This window comes from Cheilinus undulatus, linkage group 17, assembly GCF_018320785.1.
Source record: "Cheilinus undulatus linkage group 17, ASM1832078v1, whole genome shotgun sequence".
Classification (NCBI taxonomy): domain Eukaryota; kingdom Metazoa; phylum Chordata; class Actinopteri; order Labriformes; family Labridae; genus Cheilinus; species Cheilinus undulatus.
The window spans coordinates 1,152,786-1,180,108 of record NC_054881.1 but is presented as its reverse complement, the minus strand read 5'-3'; the positions used below and the strand labels follow the sequence as shown (position 1 = coordinate 1,180,108).

Genomic DNA, 27,323 nt, shown 5'->3' with positions numbered 1-27,323 from the left:
CATTTACAGGCATATGTCAGCATATTGTCACAAACACCAGCTATGACGATGGATCTCCCTGGTCCCTCTCAGTACCCTCTCTCTGCTGCAGGGTGTAATAGCAGTCATTATCAGTGTTTGTCTGTGAATATCAGCTTGTAGAAAAAAAGGTTCCTGTTGTGCCAAACATGGACCTGACTGTGATGGAAGTGTCTCACATTACAGAATATATCTGATAAAACACAAATATGCACGTAACCACCTGTGCTGCATGTACTTGAATCGCACTTTAAGCCTTTTAAAATTAAATTTTCCTAAAAATGTTTGGATTTTTCCTGTAAAAAGATCACATTCTTCAACACTAGTAGCTGAACAGGGTAAAAACCAGAAAAAGATTTTAGGAAGGGAAGAAGGGAAGTGTCAAGGGATGAAGAGATGGAGGTAAGGGCTGAGGGATGAAGAGATGGAGGTAAGGTCTAGGGATGAAGGGATGTAGGTCAGGGTCTAGGGATGAAGGGATGTAGGTCAGGGTCTAAGGATGAAGGGATGTAGGTCAGGGTCTAGGGATGAAGGGATGTAGGTCAGGGTCTAGGGATGAAGGGATGTAGGTCAGGGTAAAGAGATGAAGGGATATAAAGTTCTTGGTGTACATATTACATATGAAAAACCTTGCATATCAATGAAGAGAATACAGAAAAATTTGAAGATAATTTAACAAGATGACGGGGGAGCAGAGCTTAGATGAGGAGCCCTTTTTAAGGCAAGCTCAAAGAGCAATCTGTTCCTCTACATCCTTTTAATGCCATGAAATTAACACTACCAAATTAAATAGTTCCTGGTTCAAATGGATTATTTTGTGGCCAATAACTATCTTACTTTTGGCAGGTAAATTCTGTTAACAAAAATGACTGTCTGATCCAATCTCTTATTTCAAAATAGGCAGATAAATCTTGAAAAACTTGACTACTTTTTTTTTTTGCTTGTCCTTGAACTCAAGAACTTTATATACAAAATGTTCTGAAATAGAAAAACCTACTTGAATTCTCACAGCCTTATCCCTGTCCACTAAAATAAAATAACTGCACAAAACTTTAAAATGTTGGACTTTATTCAGCAGCATTTCTGTAAAGACTTCACAAAAACTCAGACACACTGATCCCTGACAGGAGAACATGGATATGAACATTACAACAAAATGACATAAAAACATAAAATACATGGATCCTTCCTCTAAATCCACATTTACACCATGATGTGAGAGGATTAGTGTGAATCTAAAGTGTACAAATATGACAGTAAAATGTGCAAAGAGAAGTTCACCCAGCGTGCAGTGAAGGAGAACTCTTGAAATGAGACGGACAGTGAGAAATAAAGACTCAGTACTATACACTTAAAAATAACACTGATTACACCTTATGATTATACACAGTTAAAATCTCTATGCTGTTTCTAATGATCACATGTAAAGTCCTGCTCAGCTGTCAAAGAAAATCAGAGAAAAACTGTAGTAGAAAAGTGTGAACATGTCATCAGGAGGAGGGGCGGGGGAGATTTAAGGCAAAGACATAAAAAACAAAGATCTGTGACAATAAAATCCTCTAGTTATGGATCCAGACGTTAGAGTTTCTAGTGACAGTTTTTGTTCATGTTTTTATTCTCCTCTCAGTGGGGATAGTTGGTTTGATCAATGATAGATGCAGAGGTCACGTCTAGACACTAAAATCTGACTTTAAAATATCAGCGTGATGTCCAGTGGTCAGTGGAGGTGATGAGAAATATAGTTATGGTTTTAGAGCAGCTTTTTCTGTGTGATGACACACCTGGATGTGGACAGGTGAGGAGGACTAGTGGTGCTGTAATAACAGGGCTGATTTTCACAGCTACGTTTATATTTTTCTTTAAGGAAATCCCACTCAGAAAACAACAAACTGGCAGCGGCAGCACCTGAAGACACGACCGTCTGTCCTCTAATGTTGTGGATTAAAGTTAGAGTCATAAGTCCAGACCCTCCCTGATTCTGATTAGTCGGCTAGGGAGATTTTGACTCATTCTTTCAAAAGCAGAACCGTTTCCAGTTTTAACTCTCTCTTCTAAAGCCCTAACTTTATGCTCCGAGGTCCTAACTTTCTTCTCTGATGTTCTAACTTTCTGTTCTAATGTCCTAACTTTATGCTCTGATCTCACAACTTTCTAAGCTGATGTCCTAACCTTCAGTTCTAATATTCTATTACCAGTTCTAATGTTCTGTTTTCAAGTTCTAATGTTCTGTTTTCCAGTTGTAATGTTCTATTACCAGTTCTAATGTTCTGTTTTCCAGTTCTAATGTTTTGTTTTCCAGTTCTAATATTCTATTTTCCAGTTGTAATATTCTATTACCAGTTCTAATGTTCTATTTTCCAGTTCTAATGTTTTGTTTTCCAGTTCTAATATTCTATTTTCCAGTTGTAATATTCTATTACCAGTTTTAATGTTCTATTTTCAAGTTCTAATGTTCTGTTTTCCAGTTGTAATGTTCTATTACCAGTTCTAATGTTCTGTTTTCCAGTTCTAATGTTCTGTTTTCCAGTTCTAATGTTCTATTTTCCAGTTCTAATGTTCTGTTTTCCTGTTGTAATGTTCTATTACCAGTTCTAATGTTCTGTTTTCCAGTTCTAATGTTCTGTTTTCCAGTTCTAATGTTCTATTTTCCAGTTCTAATGTTCTGTTTTCCTGTTGTAATGTTCTATTACCAGTTCTAATGTTCTGTTTTCCAGTTCTAATGTTCTGTTTTCCAGTTCTAATGTTCTGTTTTCCAGTTGTAATGTTCTATTACCAGTTCTAATGTTCTGTTTTCCAGTTCTAATGTTCTGTTTTCCAGTTCTAATGTTCTATTTTCCAGTTCTAATGTTTTGTTTTCCAGTTCTAATATTCTATTTTCCAGTTCTAATATTCTATTACCAGTTTTAATGTTCTATTTTCAAGTTCTAATGTTCTGTTTTCCAGTTGTAATGTTCTATTACCAGTTCTAATGTTCTGTTTTCCAGTTCTAATGTTCTGTTTTCCAGTTCTAATGTTCTATTTTCCAGTTCTAATGTTCTGTTTTCCTGTTGTAATGTTCTATTACCAGTTCTAATGTTCTGTTTTCCAGTTCTAATGTTCTATATTCCAGTTCTAATGTTGTTTTCCAGTTCTAATGTTCTATTTTCCAGTTCTAATGTTCTATTTTCCAGTTCTAATGTTGTTTTCCAGTTCTAATGTTCTATTTTCCAGTTCATATGTTCTGTTTTCCAGTTCTAATGTTCTATTTTCCAGTTCTAATGTTGTTTTCCAGTTCTAATGTTCTATTTTCCAGTTCTAATGTTTTGTTTTCCAGTTCCAATATTCTATTTTCCAGTTCTAATGTTCTTTTTTCCAGTTCAAATGTTGTTTTCCAGTTCTAATGTTCTGTTTTCCAGTTCTAATGTTTTGTTTTCCAGTTCCAATGTTCTATTTTCCAGTTCTAATAATCTGTTTTCCAGTTGTAATGTTCTATTTTCCAGTTCTAATGTTGTTTTCCAGTTCTAATGTTCTGTTTTCCAGTTGTAATGTTCTATTACCAGTTCTAATGTTCTGTTTTCCAGTTCTCATGTTCTATTTTCCAGTTCTAATGTTGTTTTCCAGTTCTAATGTTGTTTTCCAGTTCTAATGTTCTGTTTTCTAGTTCATATGTTCTGTTTTCCAGTTCTAATGTTGTTTTCCAGTTCTAATGTTGTTTTCCAGTTCTAATGTTCTGTTTTCTAGTTCATATGTTCTATTTTCCAGTTCTAATGTTGTTTTCCAGTTCTAATGTTGTTTTCCAGTTCTAATGTTCTGTTTTCTAGTTCATATGTTCTATTTTCCAGTTCTAATGTTCTACTTTCCAGTTCTAATATTTTGTTTTCCAGTTCCAATATTCTATTTTCCAGTTCTAATATTCTATTACCAATTCTAATGTTCTATTTGCCAGTTCTAATGTTCTGTTTTCCAGTTGTAATGTTCTATTACCAGTTCTAATATTCTGTTTTCCAGTTCTTATGTTGTTTTCCAGTTCTAATGTTCTATTTGCCAGTTCTAATGTTCTGTTTTCCAGTTGTAATGTTCTATTACCAGTTCTAATATTCTGTTTTCCAGTTCTTATGTTGTTTTCCAGTTGTAATGTTCTATTTTCCAGTTCTAATGTTGTTTTCCAGTTCTAATGTTGTTTTCCAGTTCTAATGTTCTGTTTTCCAGTTCATATGTTCTATTTTCCAGTTCTAATGTTGTTTTCCAGTTCTAATGTTGTTTTCCAGTTCTAATGTTGTTTTCCAGTTCTAATGTTGTTTTCCAGTTCTAATGTTCTATTTGCCAGTTCTAATGTTCTGTTTGCCAGTTCTAATGTTCTGTTTTCCAGTTGTAATGTTCTATTACCAGTTCTAATATTCTGTTTTCCAGTTCTTATGTTGTTTTCCAGTTGTAATGTTCTATTTTCCAGTTCTAATGTTGTTTTCCAGTTCTAATGTTGTTTTCCAGTTCTAATGTTCTGTTTTCCAGTTCATATGTTCTATTTTCCAGTTCTAATGTTCTGTTTTCCAGTTGTAATGTTCTATTACCAGTTCTAATGTTCTATTTTCCAGTTCTAATGTTCTGTTTTCCAGTTGTAATGTTCTATTACCAGTTCTAATGTTCTATTTTCCAGTTCTAATGTTCTGTTTTCCAGTTCTAATGTTCTGTTTTCCAGTTCTAATGTTCTGTTACCAGTTCTAATGTTCTATTTTCCAGTTCATATGTTCTATTTTCCAGTTCTAATGTTCTATTACCAGTTCTAATGTTCTATTACCAGTTCTAATGTTCTATTACCAGTTCTAATGTTCTATTACCAGTTCTAATGTTCTATTTTCCAGTTCATATGTTCTATTTTCCAGTTCTAATGTTCTGTTTTCCAGTTGTAATGTTCTATTACCAGTTCTAATGTTCTATTTTCCAGTTCTAACGTTCCCTTTCAGACGATGAGCAGCTCAGAGGTATGTTTTCAGACCTGCTCTGATTCCTGTGCAGAGCGGATCAATACTGACGTTGGTTTTCAGTGACATAACCTGATCCTTATGTAAGGTTCAGATCTGTGTCAGACTGGATGTAAAGCTGAACTCTGATCTTTAACAGAGAAAGTTGTTTGTTGGGTGAAGCCGGTAGATGAAGATAAAATACAGCTGTAAACATTTCTGAGATGTTTTAGTCTCACAGACTTTAAATCGGGAAATCAGATGCTGCATATTTAATACTGCTTAGAAAGCATTTTACATTAAATTAAACTTTGAGTATTTATTTCTGCTGAAACTATCCTGGTGCTGTCCTGATCTTTTTGGCTCATATTGATTAATGATTATTTGACATTTTCACAGTTCCTCTGACCGCTCGGCCTACACCCATGTTTAAAGTGCAGCGTTGCTGAGGTCTACATTATTTACAGATTTTAATCATTTTTAGTTTTGTCATATTTTTAAATGTATGCTCTGTCTGTTGAAAACATGAAATCTTACAAATGAAAACATAAAGTCCACCTATCCTTGGCCCAGCTGTCCTTTAGCTGACCTTTGACCTCACAGACGTGTTAAAGAACTAAGAGGCGGCTTTTATTTTTTTGTATTAGTTTTAGACGTTTCTATCCATCGGCCAATAGAATAACAGATTCTACCGCTTTAACGGCATAATGTCATAAAAGTGTTAGTAGTGACATGTTCACACTTTCTACAGAAACTGAGAGCAGTGATGATCTTTATCTGTTAAAGATGAGTGATTATTGATTATTGATTGTTCAGCAGCAGGTAACACCAGGTAACCTTTAACAAACAGGAAGTAGTTTTGGTTTCCCTCTCAGCAGGACGGACGGTAAACGCTGCTAAAGTCTGAAGTTTGTTCGAGCAGCAGTCATTAAAAACCAAAAGTGCGTCTACTTCTTGACATGCTCAGTAGTACGGGCCGCTGTTCTCGTAACCTGCGTAACTCGGCCAATCAGGGAAGATCCCATGTGAGCATGTGGGACTGCCGTAGCGGTCGAAGTGAATCCCAAGGTCAAAGGAGTCCTTGCGGCGGCTGCAGGGGTCCCAGTGCTCCCTCTTCATGGACGACCACACGATCCGGTAGTTGTCCCCCTGGTTGCTGTCCCAGTACTCCGCCCCTCCCACCCGGTAGCAGATGGCGAACTCGACGCGCTCCACGGGGCCGAGCTGGTCCGGCAGAGACACGGTGAAGGAGAAGGTGTCGTAGTGCGAGCCGGGGTACGTGTCCTTCACGTACGCGCAGTCCACGTCCGTGTGGCTCTTCCAGGTGTCAAAGGTCACCCTCAGCTTCACGCTCTTCTCAAAGGAAACGTTCTTCACCTTCACGGTTCCCGCCAACGCCTTCTCCTTCAGCACGCAGTGCTCCAGGCACACCAGGTTCTGCTCCAGGTGCTGGCGGAAGCGCAGGTAGTCCGAGGACGGCTGCGTGAAGTCCAGAACCAGCTTGTCCTCCTCGGGGCTCAGACACAGAGACGAGCTGAACATCTCCTGGATGCTGACGGGGATGTCGATGGGGTCGTTGAACTGAGAGAAGATCTTCACCTTGGTCAGCGACAGGCCTCTGTGGTCGGCGAACGTCACCTGCTTCTTCTGTTTCCTGGAGTCTCTGCCGGACGGCCGACCGTCCTCGGGCTCGGCCTGATCCACGCGGCGAGGCCGCTGAAACCTCAGACAGGAGCTCAGAGTGGGTTTACACGAGTTAGGGGACGTCCTGTAGACAAAGTCGTCTTTGGACAGGTAGAGAGGTAACGCCATGTCGATCGGCATGGTGATCTCTGGACGCCAAACGCACAGGATGCTGAAAGAGAGAGAGGACGTAGAGATCCACTGTTAAGAGGTTTGAATAGAAAAACAGATTATATGAACCTGAATGTAGGGCTGAGGCGTTACCAGGATTTAAACCATGCCGGGATTCTAGTCAGGGTTTTAACAGTCATCGCTCAGATCTCACTGATCAGAGTCAGAGGAGTTTACAGCCGTCACATTTTATTTAAATTAGAAATCTAAAATCAAAGAGCGAGCTACTCCCATCGAAAAATCCTCTCTTGGCCTTAAAGACCTTCAGATTATTTAGGAATTAAGACAGAAACAACGAGCCATTATTTGGTTTCCCTTTCTATTTTTTTGTTTTCCAAATAAAGAGGAATGATTAAATAAAAATAAGATTTTCATTTTTTAACTTTGATGTTCTAAAAAAACAGTAAAAACCCAAAACTGGTGATGTAACATTCTTTTCTTCCTATTTGTGTGACCTGCTGTAAGTGTTGTGAAAAAAGAATAAGATAAAAAAAATAACTTTACAACTCTTTTTATGATAAATAAAAACATAAATAAACAGAAACAAAACAAAGAGAAATGGGAAACTATAACAGGAGAAATGGAAAAAAGACAAAAAAGTGGAAAACTACGACAAGGAGGAAAACAAAAATGGAAAATAAAAAGTCAATAAAAGGAAAATGGCAATTAAAAAGATGAAAAATTAAAAACAAGAAATGGAAAACAAAAACAAAAAGAAAGAAAAAGACAAAAATAAAAAAATAAAGAAGAAAAAAACAAAGCATACAAAAAATGAGATGGAAAACAAAAAAGAAAAAGAAAGAAAAAGACAAAGACATAAAAAATAAAGCAAAAAAAAAAAAGATAACGAAGGAAAACCAAAGGGAAAATGGAAAACAAAAAAGAGACAAAAATGACAGAAGTGGAAAATTCAAAAGTGACACAAGAAAAAAAAGACTGAAAAAAACCAAAAAGGAATGGAAAACAAAAAACAAAGAAATTAAAAACAAAGCAAAACAGAAAGAGATTTAAAAAAAAATAGAAATGGAAAACAACATCAAACAGAAGATAAAAACCCCTGAATGTCGTGGACCGCCTGGATGGCCAAGGACAGGTTCTTGTTCCCTGTTTTTAAAGGGTTCACAGGAAACGGCTCGTTTCTTGGTTTTGGATTTCCCATTTGACCTTCAAACATGCAGCCACGTGATAAAAACGTCTGAAACACACGGCCTCTGTGCAGTACCCACACCCTGATCCAGGGGGCAGTAGCGCTCCTGCCTGTTTTCTAACACATGAAGAAGAAGCGAACACAAAAACAGGAACGTTAGATTCACCAACACAAGACAGAACGAACCAGAACTACAGACCCCAACACTGAGGTTTAGGACCCCTCTGAACCGTGACCCCCCTATGCAGGACTTTGGCAGCATCTTTAGACCATGAAGACCAGAATCTGGTCCTGTACCAGGAGTCTCCCCCAGCTTTAGCTGGTCTGGTTCCAAACAGACCCTGAGGATGTTTGAGTCTAAAGTTTAGATCCTGGTACCAGGATAAACGTCAGCGGTTAGTTAACTAACAGGAGAGATTATGAACATTAACGCTGATGTATGATGGATGAAGGTCGTTCACTGACGCCGTCTGTCTTTGAGAAGTTTAAGGGTTAAATGTCAAATACAGCTGTTACCACGGCGACGACACTGCAGGTTAGACCTGAATAATAAAAGACGGCTATCTTTGTCTCCACATGCATCACATGATTCACACTCACAAATATTCAGGTCACATTATCTAAACGGCATCACGACCATATAAGGGATTTACTTCCTGATTCAAGTATCAACAGAGCACAGCGCCCCCCTCAGGCCACACTGGAACCAAAATACCACCAGAACTTTCCAGTGGAGCTCTCAGACAACCTTTGAGTCTCTGTTTATACGTCACGTGAACAAAAACAGGCACCGGTCTGGTAGGGCAGGGTTACCTAAACTGTCATTAAACCTCCACAGATCATCTAAACGTCACAGAAACAGCAGAACAACTCTGGCTAAAACACCTCATATCACTTTTGGATTATTTTTTTACTTGTTTTTATTTGTTCTGTTCATAAAAGGAAGATTAAAGGACACAACTCTGACTATAACATTCTACACAAAATTCAATTTAACATAATAACTCAGTGTTACTCAACCAAAGAGCCAAACTGTTGAAAAATACATTTGCAAGAGCCACAATCTAAGAGGTGAAAGTGTCAATAAAATAAGTTAAAGGCGGCAAAAGTGGTCAAAAAGCAGCAAACACTGGGAAAAAGAATGTTACACACCAACTGTTCCTTTCTTTGATCTTCCTTTTATGATCAAAACACAAAATTTAATTTAAAAAAAGGCAACCAACACTCCTTAATGTGGAGATTTATGTTAAATGATGATTTTAAAACCATGATTGAAGACAGAATGTATGACAGGATATCAGGGGAACTATACAAAAACATAAATAAATAAATGGAGAGGATTCATCAGTTAAAAAAAAAAATTCTACAGCATAATAATGTTGGATTTTAAAAAGAAACCAAACTCAGAGTTTTTAAAAAAAATTGCAAATGTATAAAGAAAAAACTAAGTTTCCAAGTTTAAAAAGTCAAAACTTTTAGCATAATAAACTCAAAAATGTAATGTTTTTAAAGTCATAAATTCATGGCAGTATAGAGTTAGAAGCGAACTAAAACAGTGGTTGGATAACCCCAGTTTACAGAAATATCTCCTCTAAGCCCCAGTGATAATGATATTTATTTAAATCTGGCCTAAAATTAGAGCTAATTCATCACTGATCAGTCTCTGTAAGAACTAGAATTTATCAGCCTCATATTTATTTATTTTAATAAAATAAATAAATATGAGGCTGATCTGTAAGAACTAGAATTCATCAGCCTCATATTTATTTATTTTAATAAAATAAATAAATATGAGGCTGATCTGTAAGAACTAGAATTCATCAGCCTCATATTTATTTATTTTAATAAAATAAAATAAATAAATATTAGGCTGATCTGTAAGAACTAGAATTTATCAGCCTTATATTTATTTTATTTTATTAAAATAAATAAATATGAGGCTGATCTGTAAGAACTAGAATTCATCAGCCTTATATTTATTTTATTTTATTAAAATAAATAAATATGAGGCTGATCTGTAAGAACTAGAATTCATCAGCCTCATATTTTTTATTTTAATAAAATAAAATAAATAAATATGAGGCTGATCTGTAAGAACTAGAATTTATCAGCCTCATATTTATTTATTTTATTAAAATAAATAAATATGAGGCTGATCTGTAAGAACTAGAATTTATCAGCCTCATATTTATTTATTTTATTAAAATAAATAAATATGAGGCTGATCTGTAAGAACTAGAATTTATCAGCCTCATATTTATTTATTTTATTAAAATAAATAAATATGAGGCTGATCTGTAAGAACTAGAATTTATCAGCCTCATATCCTCCTGAGACCCACATTAGAGGACATCTCTGCATTTTCACTTTCCTACAACACAGTAACACTTTCTGCTATTCCAACTTTAGAGGTATTTGTCCAGAATTTTTATAAAAGTTTAAAGTTAATTTTAGGTACTTTTATGGGAATTTAAAGAATTTATTAGTAAAAATTTGGGGATTTGATTGGAAATGTGTGTAGGGGATATTCTTTGAAATTTTCCTAATTTTTATGGAACTTTTAGGGAATTTGCTTGGATTATGGAGGGAACATGTTTGGAATTTTTCCTGGAAAATGTGGATGGAATTTATTTGTACATTTCTGTTTTATTTGATTGGAAATTTTTGGGCAATTTTCTTGATTTTTTTCAGGAATTTTATGTGATTTTATGTGAAAACTTTATGTAAATCTTTAGGCCTTTTCAGAAAACATAACTGAAACATTTGGGGAATATTTGAGGAGATTTGGGGAGAATTTGGAAAGAATTTTTAAATTTTACAGATTTTTTTTTTTTTTTTTTGTAATTCAGGGAATTTTTTTATGTTTTGAGAATCCTTCATTATTTTAAAGGGAATTTTTCCGGGATCTCCAGAACTTTTGGTGAAAATTTAGTTTATACCTGGCCTTAAATTGTTAAGGCCAGTTATCAGGTCCATTATCAGAAAAAGGAGTTTACTGTATTTCTCTGCATGACTAATGCCATTTCTACCGACTGAACCACCTCCTATCAACTAGGGCTGAACGATCTAGGAAAATAATCTAATTGAGATTTTTTTCACCCAACATTGCGATTGCAATTTAACGTGATTATTCTTCAGGTTCCTCATCTTATAAACCATTCTAGATTATAACACACAAAGAAATTTATATCCAATCTCCCAAAATCTAAGACAAACTTCTAAGACAATGACTAAAAATTAAAAACCTGCCCACCACCCAAAAAATCAAATTAAATTCCCCAAAAATTAAAAATAAATTCCTCAAATTTTTATAAAATCAAATCAACCCCCACCCCCCCAAAAAAAACAACTTCTTAAAAATTTACAAATAAATTTCTCAAATTTTCTTGAAATTACCTGAAAGTTTTAAAGCTAATTCCCCCAGAAATTTGAAACAAATTTCCCAAAATTGACAAATAAATTAGTCAAATTTTCAAGGAGATACTTTAAACTTTTAAAGCAACCCCCCCCCTCCCAAATTCAAATCAAATTTCTAAGAATATCAAAATAAATTTCTCAAATTTCTGCAAAAATATCTAAAAATTTCAAAGCAAAAATCTAACAAATGTATTTTTGCAATTATTTGTCCTTAATTGCAAATTTGATATGAATTGTATTGAAAGGAGTGATGACTTTATGGATTTCTTATTTTGAAGCAGACAAAAATGTACAAAAACAAGGAAAGTAGGAACTTTTGTCAATGACTCTAGAAAATATGGACACTTGAATGTTTGCATTATTTACACCTCTGCTTAAAAAAATGTATTCAACTGGTATTTAAAAACACATTTCAGGTCACAGAGGTATTGCACCCTCTGAGATTTGAAAATTACAGTGGGTCTCATTGTGATTTAAGCTACATTTGGATTAATTGTCCAGCCCTACTATCAACTGGTCAAACACTCAAAATGTACACAGTTTTAAAAATCTATATTTTGAGTCTGTTCCTCTGTAAGGTAAGCCTGTTGCCTTCATTTGCAGACATGATTTTTTGGTAAAAACCATCCTGATCAAAGACAAGACTGAATAATAGTCAGATCATCTGACTGATAAACCACAAACAGGTGAAACTAAAAATGAATTTCAGATAAACGCTCAGGTTTTAGGAGGATTTCTGCCTGACAACCTTCAGCTGGAGAGGTTTTTACATTTAATCAGCTATTTTAGACTTTATCTACTACATTAAGTCTATTAAAGTAAAATAAACTATTTTATTATAAGTTAGGTTTAGTTTTTTCTTTATTTTCAGGGTTATCTTAATTAAATAATCTTAATCATCTTTATTTAATACCTGCTAAAGTTCCTCAGATTTATAATCATCTTTATTTAATACCTGCTAAAGTTCCTCAGATTTATAATAATATTTAATACCTGCTAAAGTTCCTCAGATTTATAATAATATTTATTTAATACCTGCTAAAGTTCCTCAGATTTATAATAATATTTAATACCTGCTAAAGTTCCTCAGATTTATAATAATATTTATTTAATACCTGCTAAAGTTCCTCAGATTTATAATAATATTTAATACCTGCTAAAGTTCCTCAGATTTATAATAATATTTAATACCTGCTAAAGTTCCTCAGATTTATAATAATATTTATTTTATACCTGCTAAAGTTCCTCAGATTTATAATAATATTTATTTAATACCTGCTAAAGTTCCTCAGATTTATAATAATATTTAATACCTGCTAAAGTTCCTCAGATTTATAATCATCTTTATTTTATACCTGCTAAAGTTCCTCAGATTTATAATAATATTTATTTTATACCTGCTAAAGTTCCTCAGATTTATAATAATATTTATTTTATACCTGCTAAAGTTCCTCAGATTTATAATCATCTTTATTTTATACCTGCTAAAGTTCCTCAGATTTATAATCATATTTAATACCTGCTAAAGTTCCTCAGATTTATAATAATATTTATTTTATACCCGCTAAAGTTCCTCAGATTTATAATAATATTTATTTTATACCTGCTAAAGTTCCTCAGATTTATAATAATATTTAATACCTGCTAAAGTTCCTCAGATTTATAATCATATTTAATACCTGCTAAAGTTCCTCAGATTTATAATCATATTTAATACCTGCTAAAGTTCCTCAGATTTATAATCATCTTTATTTTATACCTGCTAAAGTTCCTCAGATTTATAATCATATTTAATACCTGCTAAAGTTCCTCAGATTTATAATAATATTTATTTTATACCTGCTAAAGTTCCTCAGATTTATAATAATATTTAATACCTGCTAAAGTTCCTCAGATTTATAATCATATTTATTTAATACCTGCTAAAGTTCCTCAGATTTATAATCATATTTATTTAATACCTGCTAAAGTTCCTCAGATTTATAATCATCTTTATTTTATACCTGCTAAAGTTCCTCAGATTTATAATCATATTTATTTTATACCTGCTAAAGTTCCTCAGATTTATAATCATATTTATTTTATACCTGCTAAAGTTCCTCAGATTTATAATAATATTTATTTTATACCTGCTAAAGTTCCTCAGATTTATAATCATATTTATTTTATACCTGCTAAAGTTCCTCAGATTTATAATAATATTTATTTTATACCTGCTAAAGTTCCTCAGATTTATAATAATATTTATTTAATACCTGCTAAAGTTCCTCAGATTTATAATCATATTTATTTAATACCTGCTAAAGTTCCTCAGATTTATAATAATATTTATTTAATACCTGCTAAAGTTCCTCAGATTTATAATCATATTTATTTAATACCTGCTAAAGTTCCCCTGGTTTCTCCTCGGCTGATAACACGGAAGTGGCTCCTCGTGTCCGCTCAGATTTATAATAAAAAATGCGGGTTCAGATTTATAATAATATTTATTTTACCCACCTGTCCATGTTGCCTGGTTTTACTCTTTAGACCTGGTTTTACTCTTTAGACCTGGTTTTACTCTTTAGACCTGGTTTTACTCTTTAGACCTGGTCCTACCGTCTGGTTTTAGTTTTTAGTTTCTGTCCTGACTCCATGGACCAGCTCCTAACTTGGATTCTGGACGTTTCTAAATCCTCCTCTGATCCCGGCGGACTTACCTGAACAAAGACCCGGTCTGAGCCGCTCCTCTCGGTCCTCGGTAGCCCCCTCTTGATGCGGACTCAGCAGACTTTAGTGGACTTGGTCTGGGTTCAGCTCCTCTATCATCTCCTGAAGTTCCAGATTTAGGTCCATCCAGGTCTGCCGCTCGCGCTCCTCTCCGGAGAACCAAACAAATGGCTCATCTCCCTCTCGCGGCTTCAAAGAGCCACACGGCCTTCACGTGAACAGCAGCAGGCAGCCAATCAGAGGGCGCGCTGACGGAGTGATCGTGGGTCATTAGGGTCTTTGGACGGGATGGACCTGTCTGTGCGCGAGGAGACGTGTTCCATGTGCAGGTACCTTCTAATGGGGTCGTGTTTACAGAGTCCACATGGGGGGACCACATGGATCCAGACCTCCTGGTTCACTGAAGACCAGCGGTAGAAGAATGTTAGAATGAGTTCACCTAAAACTCCAGAACATTCCTCTCATGTTGAGTTTTAGGTGAACTGGACTCGGCCACTACAAGATCAGGGGTTCTCAGATGGTGTGCCAGGGCCCACTAGTGAGCCTTGGGGATCTGGCTGGACCCCTGAAGACCCAGAGACTGTTCCCTCCCCAGCTGTGATTTACTGATATCAGAGTGTGTGTGTGTGTGTGCGTGTGTGTGTGTGTGCGTGTGTGTGTGTGTGTTGGACCAGTAGCATTTGTGCTAGCATCCTGGCTAACAGCTACCTCATTAGCCAGATACTGTTGGGTTGAAATTGGTGTTAATAATATTTATTTTATACCTGCTAAAGTTCCTCAGATTTATAATAATATTTATTTTATACCTGCTAAAGTTCCTCAGATTTATAATCATATTTATTTAATACCTGCTAAAGTTCCTCAGATTTATAATAATATTTATTTAATACCTGCTAAAGTTCCTCAGATTTATAATCATCTTTATTTTATACCTGCTAAAGTTCCTCAGATTTATAATCATATTTATTTTATACCTGCTAAAGTTCCTCAGATTTATAATCATCTTTATTTTATACCTGCTAAAGTTCCTCAGATTTATAATCATCTTTATTTTATACCTGCTAAAGTTCCTCAGATTTATAATCATATTTATTTAATACCTGCTAAAGTTCCTCAGATTTATAATAATATTTATTTAAACCTGCAAGTTGCCTCAGATTTATAATCATATTTACCAATTTTACCACGATTTATACAACATTATTTAATACCCTTTTTGGCCACTTTATAATAATATTTATTTTAACACCTCAGATTTATAATCATATTTCAACCTGTTTTTGCCACTTTTAATACATGTTTGGCCATTTATACCAATTGTTTCCCAGATTTTTAATCTATTGTCTTGCCACCATTTGCCCAGATTTTTGCCATGTTTTACCTGCATCACTTTATAACTATTTTTGCCCACTTTTGCCACGCCCTGATAGCTCTCCTCTTTACCCCTAACCCTACCCTGGTCTTTGGTTGTCTCTAAAGTGGTATAGATTTGATGGTAGAGGACTTCCTGGTTCATGGTTCCTGGTCTTTGGTTGTCTCTGAGTGGTATAGATGATGGTAGAGGACTTCCTGGTTCATGGTTCCTGGTCTTTGGTTGTCTCTGAGTGGTATAGATGATGGTAGAGGACTTTTCATGGTTCCTGGTCTTTGGTTGTCTCTGAGTGATATAGATGATGGTAGAGGACTTCCTGCTTCATGGTTCCTGGTCTTTGGTTGTCTCTGAGTGATATTTTATAATCATATTTATGGTAGAGGACTTCCTGGTTCATGGTTCCTGGTCTTTGGTTGTCTCTGAGTGATATAGATGATGGTAGAGGACTTCCTGGTTCATGGTTCCTGGTCTTTGGTTAGATTTATAATCATATTTATTTAATACCTGCTAAAGTTCCTCAGATTTATAATAATATTTATTTAATACCTGCTAAAGTTCCTCAGATTTATAATAATATTTATTTTATACCTGCTAAAGTTCCTCAGATTTATAATCATATTTATTTAATACCTGCTAAAGTTCCTCAGATTTATAATCATATTTATTTAATACCTGCTAAAGTTCCTCAGATTTATAATAATATTTATTTAATACCTGCTAAAGTTCCTCAGATTTATAATAATATTTATTTAATACCTGCTAAAGTTCCTCAGATTTATAATCATATTTATTTAATACCTGCTAAAGTTCCTCAGATTTATAATAATATTTATTTAATACCTGCTAAAGTTCCTCAGATTTATAATCATATTTATTTAATACCTGCTAAAGTTCCTCAGATTTATAATAATATTTATTTAATAAAGTTCAGATTTATAATCATCTTTATTTAATACCTGCTAAAGTTCCTCAGATTTATAATAATATTTATTTAATACCTGCTAAAGTTCCTCAGATTTATAATAATATTTATTTAATACTTAAAGTTCCTCAGATTTATAATAATATTTATTTTATACCTGCTAAAGTTCCTCAGATTTATAATCATATTTATTTAATACCTAAAGTTCCTCAGATTTATAATAATATTTATTTAATAACCTAAAAGTTCCTCAGATTTATAATCATCTTTATTTAATACAATCATATTTATTTAATACCTGCTAAAGTTCCTCAGATTTATAATCATCTTTATTTTATACCTGCTAAAGTCCCTCAGATTTATAATCATATTTATTTAATACCTGCTAAAGTTCCTCAGATTTATAATAATATTTATTTAATACCTGCTAAAGTTCCTCAGATTTATAATCATATTTATTTAATACCTGCTAAAGTTCCTCAGATTTATAATCATCTTTATTTTATACCTGCTAAAGTTCCTCAGATTTATAATCATATTTATTTAATACCTGCTAAAGTTCCTCAGATTTATAATCATCTTTATTTTATACCTGCTAAAGTTCCTCAGATTTATAATCATATTTATTTAATACCTGCTAAAGTTCCTCAGATTTATAATCATATTTATTTAATACCTGCTAAAGTTCCCCTGGTTTCTCCTCGGCTGATAACACGGAAGTGGCTCCTCGTGTCCGCTGTAAAAAATGCGGGTTCAGGTAAAAACGAACACACCCACCTGTCCATGTTGCCTGGTTTTACTCTTTAGACCTGGTTTTACTCTTTAGACCTGGTTTTACTCTTTAGACCTGGTCCTACCGTCTGGTTTTAGTTTTTAGTTTCTGTCCTGACTCCATGGACCAGCTCCTAACTTGGATTCTGGACGTTTCTAAATCCTCCTCTGATCCCGGCGGACTTACCTGAACAAAGACCCGGTCTGAGCCGCTCCTCTCGGTCCTCGGTAGCCCCCTCTTGATGCGGACTCAGCAGACTTTAGTGGACTTGGTCTGGGTTCAGCTCCTCTATCATCTCCGAAGGTTCCAGAAGGTCCATCCAGGTCTGCCGCTCGCGCTCCTCTCCGGAGAACCAAACAAATGGCTCATCTCCCTCTCGCGGCTTCAAAGAGCCACACGGCCTTCACGTGAACAGCAGCAGGCAGCCAATCAGAGGGCGCGCTGACGGAGTGATCGTGGGTCATTAGGGTCTTTGGACGGGATGGACCTGTCTGTGCGCGAGGAGACGTGTTCCATGTGCAGGTACCTTCTAATGGGGTCGTGTTTACAGAGTCCACATGGGGGGACCACATGGATCCAGACCTCCTGGTTCACTGAAGACCAGCGGTAGAAGAATGTTAGAATGAGTTCACCTAAAACTCCAGAACATTCCTCTCATGTTGAGTTTTAGGTGAACTGGACTCGGCCACTACAAGATCAGGGGTTCTCAGATGGTGTGCCAGGGCCCACTAGTGAGCCTTGGGGATCTGGCTGGACCCCTGAAGACCCAGAGACTGTTCCCTCCCCAGCTGTGATTTACTGATATCAGAGTGTGTGTGTGTGTGTGCGTGTGTGTGTGCGTGTGTGTGTGTGTGCGTGTGTGTGTGTGTGTTGGACCAGTAGCATTGGTGCTAGCATCCTGGCTAACAGCTACCTCATTAGCCAGCTACTGTTGGGTTGAAATTGGTGTTAAAATTATGAATTCATGCTACTTTTAACCAAGTGAACCATTTTTTCTACTCATTTTGCCACTAATTTGACAACTTAAACACATTTTGCTGCTTTTTTGCAATTTTACAACTTTTTCAAAATACTTTTTATCCATTTGTGCAACTTATTTTTTGGAACTTTTTGCCACATTTAACCAATTTTGCTTCCTTTTTTGCTGTTTTTGCCTACTTTTGCTATTATTTGGACATTTTTTTGCCATATTTTTCACCACTTTTAACCCCTTTTTACCACCATATAGCAACATTGAACCCTCTTTGCCACTTTTCTTCCACTTGTAACCTATTTTGCCACCTTTTTGACAATTTTCACTCACTTTGCCTTTGTCTGGCCGCTTTTTAACCCAATTTGCCCATGTTCTAAATCACTTTTTACCAATTTTACCACGTTTTTACAACATTGAACCCTTTTTGGCCACTTGTAACCCATTTTTAACACCTTTTTGACACTTTCAACCTGTTTTTGCCACTTTTAATACATGTTTTGGCCATTTATGCCAATTGTTTCCCATTTTTGACTTTGTCTTGCCACCATTTGCCCAATTTTGCCATGTTTTAGCATCACTTTTAACTATTTTTTGCCCACTTTTGCCACGCCCTGATAGCTCTCCTCTTTACCCCTAACCCTACCCTGGTCTTTGGTTGTCTCTGAGTGGTATAGATGATGGTAGAGGACTTCCTGGTTCATGGTTCCTGGTCTTTGGTTGTCTCTGAGTGGTATAGATGATGGTAGAGGACTTCCTGGTTCATGGTTCCTGGTCTTTGGTTGTCTCTGAGTGGTATAGATGATGGTAGAGGACTTCCTGGTTCATGGTTCCTGGTCTTTGGTTGTCTCTGAGTGATATAGATGATGGTAGAGGACTTCCTGGTTCATGGTTCCTGGTCTTTGGTTGTCTCTGAGTGATATAGATGATGGTAGAGGACTTCCTGCTTCATGGTTCCTGGTCTTTGGTTGTCTTTGAGTGGTATAGATGATGGTAGAGGACTTTCTGGTTCATGGTTCCTGGTCTTTGGTTGTCTCTGAGTGATATAGATGATGGTAGAGGACTTCCTGGTTCATGGTTCCTGGTCTTTGGTTGTCTCTGAGTGATATAGATGATGGTAGAGGACTTCCTGGTTCATGGTTCCTGGTCTTTGGTTGTCTCTGAGTGATATAGATGATGGTAGAGGACTTCCTGGTTCATGGTTCCTGGTCTTTGGTTGTCTTTGAGTGATATAGATGATGGTAGAGGACTTCCTGGTTCATGGTTCCTGGTCTTTGGTTGTCTTTGAGTGATATAGATGATGGTAGAGGACTTCCTGCTTCATGGTTCCTGGTCTTTGGTTGTCTTTGAGTGATATAGATGATGGTAGAGGACTTTTTGCTTCATGGTTCCTGGTCTTTGGTTGTCTTTGAGTGGTATAGATGTTTAACATTAAAGTCTGACAGAAATAAAAGAAACCTGCAGTGGATGAAGAACACTTTCACATGTTTTTTAGTTTAATTTAAACAGAATTTTAAGTTTCCGCAGTGCAGTTTAACTTAACCTTAACTGAGTTAATATAACCTAAACCCTGTTTCTAAACTAATCCTGTGTCTTTTCAGGGATTATTACTTAATTGTAAAGTAATCAGTTTCCTCTAATTCAGGGATGTCAAAGTCAATCTCAGCAGGGGCTGGATTCTGAATTTGGGTCTAACCTGAGAGCCTGACAGGATCCACATTTAACCATAAACTCTAAACCTTATTTTCAACAGTAATGATTTATGGGGGGATTAGCACTGATGATAAAAGATTTTGAGATTGAAAGAAGTCAAAATGATAAGTTTAAAGGATCTGAGATAGTCAAACTTATTAGTTAAAAAGGTCAAAACACAAAATGAAATGTCAAAAATAATGATTTACAAAAGGAAAATATGAAAAAAAAAGTCAGAATTATGTTTTAAAGGTCAAAATATGGGATTAAAAGTCCAAGTTAGGAGTTGAAAAGGTCAAATCATGACATAAAACTAAAAAGTTTTAGTAGAAATTTTAAATATGACTTAATATACTAAGTCAGAGTTCTAGATCAAAGTCAGAATTCTGAGATCAAAGTCAGAATTCTGAGATCAAAGTCAGAATTCTGAGATCAATGTCAGAATCCTGAGATCAAAGTTAGAATTCTGAGATCAAAGTCAGAATTCTAAAATAGAAGTCAGAATTCCGAGATCAATGTCAGAATCCTGAGATCAAACCCAGAATTCTGAGATCAAAGTCAGAATTCTGAGATTAAAGTCAGAATTCTGAGATTAAAGTCAGAATTCTGAGATCAAAGGCAGAATTCTGAGATCAAAGGCAGAATTCTAGATTAAAGTCAGAATCCTGAGATCAAAGTTAGAATTCTGAGATTAAAGTCAGAATTCTAAAATAGAAGTCAGAATTCTGAGATCAAAGGCAGAATTCTAGATTAAAGTCAGAATCCTGAGATCAAAGTTAGAATTCTGAGATTAAAGTCAGAATTCTGAGATTAAAGTCAGAATTCTGAGATCAAAGGCAGAATTCTAGATTAAAGTCAGAATCCTGAGATCAAAGTTAGAATTCTGAGATTAAAGTCAGAATTCTAAAATAGAAGTCAGAATTCTGAGATCAAAGGCAGAATTCTAGATTAAAGTCAGAATCCTGAGATCAAAGTTAGAATTCTGAGATTAAAGTCAGAATTCTGAGATTAAAGTCAGAATTCTGAGATCAAAGGCAGAATTCTAGATTAAAGTCAGAATCCTGAGATCAAAGTTAGAATTCTGAGATTAAAGTCAGAATTCTAAAATAGAAGTCAGAATTCTGAGATCAAAGGCAGAATTCTAGATTAAAGTCAGAATCCTGAGATCAAAGTTAGAATTCTGAGATTGAAGTCAGAATTCTAAAATAGAAGTCAGAATTTCGAGATCAATGTCAGAATCCTGAGATCAAACCCAGAATTCTGAGATCAAAGTCAGAATTCTGAGATCAAATGCAGAATTCTGAGATTAAAATCAGAATTCTAAAATAGAAGTCAGAATTCTGAGATTAAAGTCAAAATTCTGAGATCAAAGTCAGAATTCTAAGATTAAAGTCAGAATTCTGAGATCAAAGTCAAAATTCTGAGATCAAAGTCAGAATTCTAGATTAAAGTCAGAATTCTGCGATCAAAGGCAGAATTCTAGATTAAAGTCAGAATCCTGAGATCAAAGTTAGAATTCTGAGATTAAAGTCAGAATTCTAAAATAGAAGTCAGAATTCTGAGATCAAAGGCAGAATTCTAGATTAAAGTCAGAATCCTGAGATCAAAGTTAGAATTCTGAGATTAAAGTCAGAATTCTAAAATAGAAGTCAGAATTCCGAGATCAATGTCAGAATCCTGAGATCAAATGCAGAATTCTGAGATTAAAATCAGAATTCTAAAATAAAAGTCAGAATTCTGAGATTAAAGTCAAAATTCTGAGATCAAAGGCAGAATTCTAAGATTAAAGTCAGAATTCTGAGATCAAAGTCAAAATTCTGAGATCAAAGTCAGAATTCTAGATTAAAGTCAGAATTCTGAGATCAAAGGCAGAATTCTAGATTAAAGTCAGAATCCTGAGATCAAAGTTAGAATTCTGAGATCAAAGTCAGAATTCTAAAATAGAAGTCAGAATTCCGAGATCAATGTCAGAATCCTGAGATCAAACCCAGAATTCTGAGATCAAAGTCAGAATTCTGAGATCAAATGCAGAATTCTGAGATTAAAATCAGAATTCTAAAATAAAAGTCAGAATTCTGAGATCAAAGTCAAAATTCTGAGATCAAAGTCAGAATTCTAAGATTAAAGTCAGAATTCTGAGATCAAAGTCAGAATTCTAGATTAAAGTCAGAATTCTGAGATCAAAGGCAGAATTCTAGATTAAAGTCAGAATCCTGAGATCAAAGTTAGAATTCTGAGATTAAAGTCAGAATTCCAAAATAGAAGTCAGAATTCTGAGATCAATGTCAGAATCCTGAGATCAAACCCAGAATTCTTAAATAAAAGTCAGAATTCTGAGATTAAAGTCAAAATTCTGAGATCAAAGTCAGAATTCTAGATTAAAGTCAGAATTCTGAGATCAAAGGCAGAATTCTAGATTAAAGTCAGAATTCTGAGATCAAAGGCAGAATTCTAGATTAAAGTCAGAATTCTGAGATTAAAGTCAAAATTCTGAGATCAAAGTCAGAATTCTAGATTAAAGTCAGAATTCTGAGATCAAAGGCAGAATTCTAGATTAAAGTCAGAATTCTGAGATTAAAGTCAAAATTCTGAGATCAAAGTCAGAATTCTAGATTAAAGTCAGAATTCTGAGATCAAAGGCAGAATTCTGTAACCTTGCAAAGCAGATGGATACGCCCGTTTCCCTGTTTTTCACTTGCGAATCCATCTTGTTAAGCTCCCGTCTGAACCGTTAGGGCCTTGTTAGCCAGTGACAGGACCAATCAGCAATGAGGGGCAGTACTTTCAGGCACGGCAGTGTCGTGACGTAAACAAGCAGCAGCAAGAGCTGGTGCAGTTATGGAGGAAGAGATTAACGTGGATGCTGCGAAAGCGCCAGTTTTATCAGAACTTGATGACATGTCTTCGTGAAAAGAAGAACAAAGATCAGCAGTGAGTTGTTTTCTTTCGAGTACTGACATGTCTGTAGTCGCCATGTTTCGCGTTAATCCTTGGTAGCAGCGCAAGTGCCGCTCGATAGCTGCTAAGTCATGTGTTTTGTTGCTCTGATTGGCCCGTGGAAATGTGACCGACAGGACGTTCATCCAATCACACTCCGAGTTTTTTTCAAATCCTCTGCCTTTTCTCAAACGTTTCCTATTGAAGCTTTCCCGTGTCAGGTTAAGAATTCTAAGATCAAAGTCAGAATTCTGAAATCAAAGTCAGAATTCTGAGATCAATGAATGTGTGTTGGATCAGTAGCATTGGTGCTAGCATCCTGGCTAACAGTTAGCCCATTAGCAAGCTATTATATAGTTGAAATTGGTGTTCAAATTATTAATTCATGCTACTTTTAACAGAGTTAACCAATTTTTCTACTAATTTTGTCACTAATTTGACTACTTGAACCATTTTTGCTGCTTTTTGTGCAATTTTGCAACTTTTTAAAAATACTTTTTACCCATTTTTGCAACATTTTTTGAACTTTTTGCCACATTTAACCCATTTTGCTACCCTTTTTGCTGGTTTTTGCCTACTTTTGCTATTATTTGGACATTTTTTGCCATATTTTTCACCATTTTTAACCCCTTCTTACTACCTCTTAGCAACTTTAACCCTTTTGCCACTTTTCTGCCACTTGTAACCTATTTTGCCACCCAGATTTGTAGGTCAAAGTCAGAATCCTGAGATCAAAGTCATAATTCTAGATCAAAGTCTGAATTCTGAGATTGAAGTCCATATCCTAAAATCAAAGTCAGAATTTTGAGATCAAAGTCAGAATTCTGAGATCAAAGTCAGAATTCTGAAATCAAAGTCAGAATTCTTAGATTAAAGTCAGAATTCAAGATTTAAGTCAGAACTCTGGGATTAAAATTGGATTCCTCAGGTTCAAGGTCGTTTAAAAATATCCTTGTGAGCACAATTTAGCTGATTTTCAACCCGTTGACGTGATTGGTCAGTTGTTCTTGGCCTAAAGCGATCCAGAGTATCTACAGACCTTCTGATGGATGTTTCTGAGGGTTTGTTTGACTGTTGATGTTTTCAGTCACGTCTGTCTTTATGATCTGCTCTCTTCGCTGCTGCGCTTCGGTTCATGGCTGTTAATCATTATTAGAACAGTCGTAATGCTGTGTGGTACTCGTGGTTGTGCTCTGACAGAAAAAAACAAAGAATGATGATCGTGGATCATGATAGATGGACTGGACGTGCACAGACACCGTGTCCTCAGGAAGATCGGATCAGCTGATCTGATCCTGGATGTGTGACCAAGCTGAAGGTACAAACTGTGACAGATGAAAACATGAAGCACAAATAGAGGCAGAGATAAATGAGCCTTTATTGACAGGAACAGACAGAAGCTTTGATGGAACCAGAATGAGAACTAACCATTTTTATGTCTTTATCATCTTTATGTTGGAACAAAGACCTGCCGTCAGGCACACTCGTGTGCTTTGCCACTCCATTTGAGAACCACTGAATTATATTATAGCTTGGTTCTTGGATGGAAAATATACGACTAAAATAAGAAAACAGTCACGTGTTTTACACCCAGTTTTCCCATGACAACAGGTCATTTTTGCCCTTGCTATCATGGAAAAATCTGCTTTGTTGCTGCACAGAGGAGGAGGTAAAAGAGTGGAAACAACATTTAAATGACAACTCAGTTCATGACAGTTAGGGCTGATGGCCATAGATGAACCACAGACTGATGGGTGGGCCGTTGCATGGTGAGATCCAGGCTCAGGTCTTTAACGGGGATGTATCGTTATAGTGGTCTGAAGGCCGGTCTCTTGGTATGATAATCCCACAAATGGATGTTAGCGTTCATGTAAACAGGGTCTCTAAAGTTCCTCTGTGCTGCTGTAACTCAAACCTGTTTGAACTCAGAGACCAGTATAAACCACCTGATGACCCTCTGACATGAAGACCTGATGACCCGCTGACATGAAGACCTGATGACCCGTGAGGCCCTGGAGCTTCAGATGATAGAGTTCTCTGTGGTGTATTTTTGTCCTGAAGCTCAGAGACGTTTATGGAACAGCAGGAATTCACAGAGCTGAGAGACGGAGCAGGAAGAACCGATTATATCAGGATATGTTTCTGTAATCCAGAAGATTTAGTGGGCAGATTTTTACAGGACCATTTTCCCCTCCATTGTTGCCAAATTGTACGCCATGGTTGGCAACTTTGATCAACATCAGTTCTGATCAAAACAATCAAATATGGAACAATTTCCAGGATTTTAACCCTTTAAATGCCAGTTTGATTACAGGATGGTCATATTTTTCTAAAAAAACATACAAAACAGTAATTATTTTCCAGTAAACTAATGTTGGGGGGGTGGGGGGTGTGTTTTAAAATCAGTCCTGGGTATGTCAAACATTATCCAAAACATTGACTTTGGTGCATTTTTAATTTTTGTGTAACATCTGATTTCAAATTTACTACCCTTTCGAGTCATTAAGGACAAAAACGTCCCATTGACTCCCATTCAAACCACATTTTTAGATCTTTAAGTAATCAAATTAGCATTTAAAGGGTTAAAATCCTCAAAATGATTGAATGTTTGGTAGTTTTGACCACAGCTGAAGTTGTTTAAGAGATTTATGGAAAAAAAAGCAGAAAAAATATGAATCTGTTAAGTTTTTATAGCAGTTTTTTGGAAGTGGGCGTTTTTGTCCTTAACGGCTTTAAAGGGTAGTAAATGAAAGTGATTTCTGAGGGTTCAACTGAACATAATTATGTTGACAACTATGAAAACAGAGAAAACGCAGATGGACTTTTTTCAGTATCTCTTTTTCCAGTATTGTAGGTTTAAATTTTGATGACCGTATTTCCTAGATGTTTGTTCAGACAAAAGTTCCACTATTACTAGATTAAGAAGATAATAATGATAATTAAAACAGTATTTTTTGACAAAGAAAGTCATCAGGAGCCATGCTGACAGTCCTGAGTACGGTATTTTCCAAGCATAGAAACCGAATATCTGCTGGTTCTGATATTCGTTAGCATATCTGTCAGAGCTGAATAACTGGACTTATTTAGACATTCACAGACTAAAAGATGAACTGATACTGAACTGAAACTGTAAAAACATCCAGGTCTTTGTCCAGGTCTTTATCCGGTCACTAGTCCCTCTCTGATCGAGCCTCAGCGTGGCCGCCGTTATGTAAGAGCGCTGAAAGTCTGTTTTGGCCTCCACTGACCTGGAGGCTAAAATAGACCAGAGCGGGTTTCTGTCTGATCATGTAAATATTTGTTCAGGAGGGAGAGGGATGAAGTTCAGAGGAGAAAGACCTGGTTTCAGGACTACCACGAAGACCCTGTCCCTGACTGCACCAGCTGGCCTCAGATTCAGGACTGTGCTCGTCCCGATGGTCTCAGGTGAATCATTAATCACAGGTCGGTCGGACTGGATCTTGTTTTTGACGGCGAGCTCATATCTGAACGTTCTGGATGCTCTGAGAGAGCAAAGGTTGGAGAAGTTCTCCTGGGTGGAGTTTTAATAGCGCCACATAGACGTAGGTTTTTAGAGAGTAGGGCCGTCATCACGTCGGGATTTAACATGAGTCCAGTGAAACCATGAGAATGAAGTCTGTTTGGTACCAGAGGACAGCCTTTGTCTACAGGGGGCCTCAGAAACACTTCACATGTACCCTAGACCAGCGGTTCTCACAGGGTGTGGCAGGACTCACCAGTGTGCCTTAAGGCAGGTCTGGGGGTGCCGTGGGAATTTGTACAATCCGTTATTACTACAACTTTACATCAAGTACAGTAGCCAGGCCTGCCCACAGATCTGGACCCCTGAAAAACCCCAGAGACTGGGTCCTAACCAGTTGGGATTTGTTGATGATATCAGTGTGTGTGTTGGATCAGTAGCACTGGTGCTAGCATCCTGGCTAACAGCTACCTCATTAAGCGCTGGAAAGCATGGCGAGCTAATTTTGGGTTGATCTGATTGGTTCTTTAACAGCTTAAACCATTTTGATGCTATATTGCATTTCTGCCACCTCTTTCTACCACTTTTTGGCCACATTTAACCCATTTTTACAACCGTTTTGCCACTTCTGTTTCGCTATTGTTTGGCCATTTTTTAGTCCTTCTTAATCTCTTTTAATCCCGTTTTACCACCTTAGTGCAAATTTAACCCTTTTTGCCACTTTTTCTGCCAATGTGATCTATTTTACCACCTTTATGACACTTTCAACCCATTTATGCCACCTTTTTGCCAATTCTCACCCACTTTTGCCTTTGTTTGCCCAATTTTGCCCTTTTTCTTTAATCTTTTTTCACCCATTTTTACCACTTTTTCCAATATTTAACTCTCTAAGGCCACTTGTAACCCCTCTCTGCCACTATCTGGACGCCTTCAACAAGCTTTTGCCAATTTTAACCCATTTATGGCCACTTTTTAAAACCAATTTTCACCCATCCTGACTTTGCTTTGCCACCTTTTGCCATCTCCATGATCCCCAGTTGGTCCCCTGAAAGCTCTCCCCTTTATCCCCCTCACAGGCCACCGTGACTGTAACTT

The 27,323-nt window shown here is 36.2% G+C and overlaps 2 protein-coding genes across 4 annotated transcripts in view; one reads left to right on the top strand and one right to left on the bottom strand.

The window, feature by feature from the left end:
* Positions 1 to 1,069: 1,069 nt before the first annotated feature.
* Positions 1,070 to 17,516, bottom strand: ppp1r3b (protein phosphatase 1, regulatory subunit 3B). Of its 2 annotated transcripts, none has more exons than XM_041810409.1 (2): positions 17,335 to 17,516; positions 1,070 to 6,810 (listed from the first exon to the last, which is right to left on the bottom strand). In XM_041810409.1, the coding sequence occupies exon 2, from the start codon at positions 6,777 to 6,779 to the stop codon at positions 5,919 to 5,921; it is 861 nt and encodes a 286-aa protein (XP_041666343.1). In that variant the 5' UTR covers positions 6,780 to 6,810; positions 17,335 to 17,516; the 3' UTR covers positions 1,070 to 5,918. The 2 variants fall into 2 exon arrangements, with proteins under 2 accessions (XP_041666343.1, XP_041666342.1); XM_041810408.1 differs by lacking the exon at positions 17,335 to 17,516 and adding an exon at positions 14,073 to 14,201.
* Positions 14,393 to 27,323, top strand: part of lmbrd2b (LMBR1 domain containing 2b) — a 38,376-nt gene continuing 25,445 nt past the window's right edge. Inside the window, exon 1 of one of the 2 annotated variants that reach the window (XM_041810405.1) lies at positions 14,393 to 14,411. The gene's annotated coding sequence lies outside the window, so the exon portion shown is untranslated. Of the gene's footprint in view, positions 14,412 to 17,634; positions 17,671 to 27,323 lie in introns of those variants that run through there. The other variant, XM_041810407.1, reaches the window with a different exon arrangement.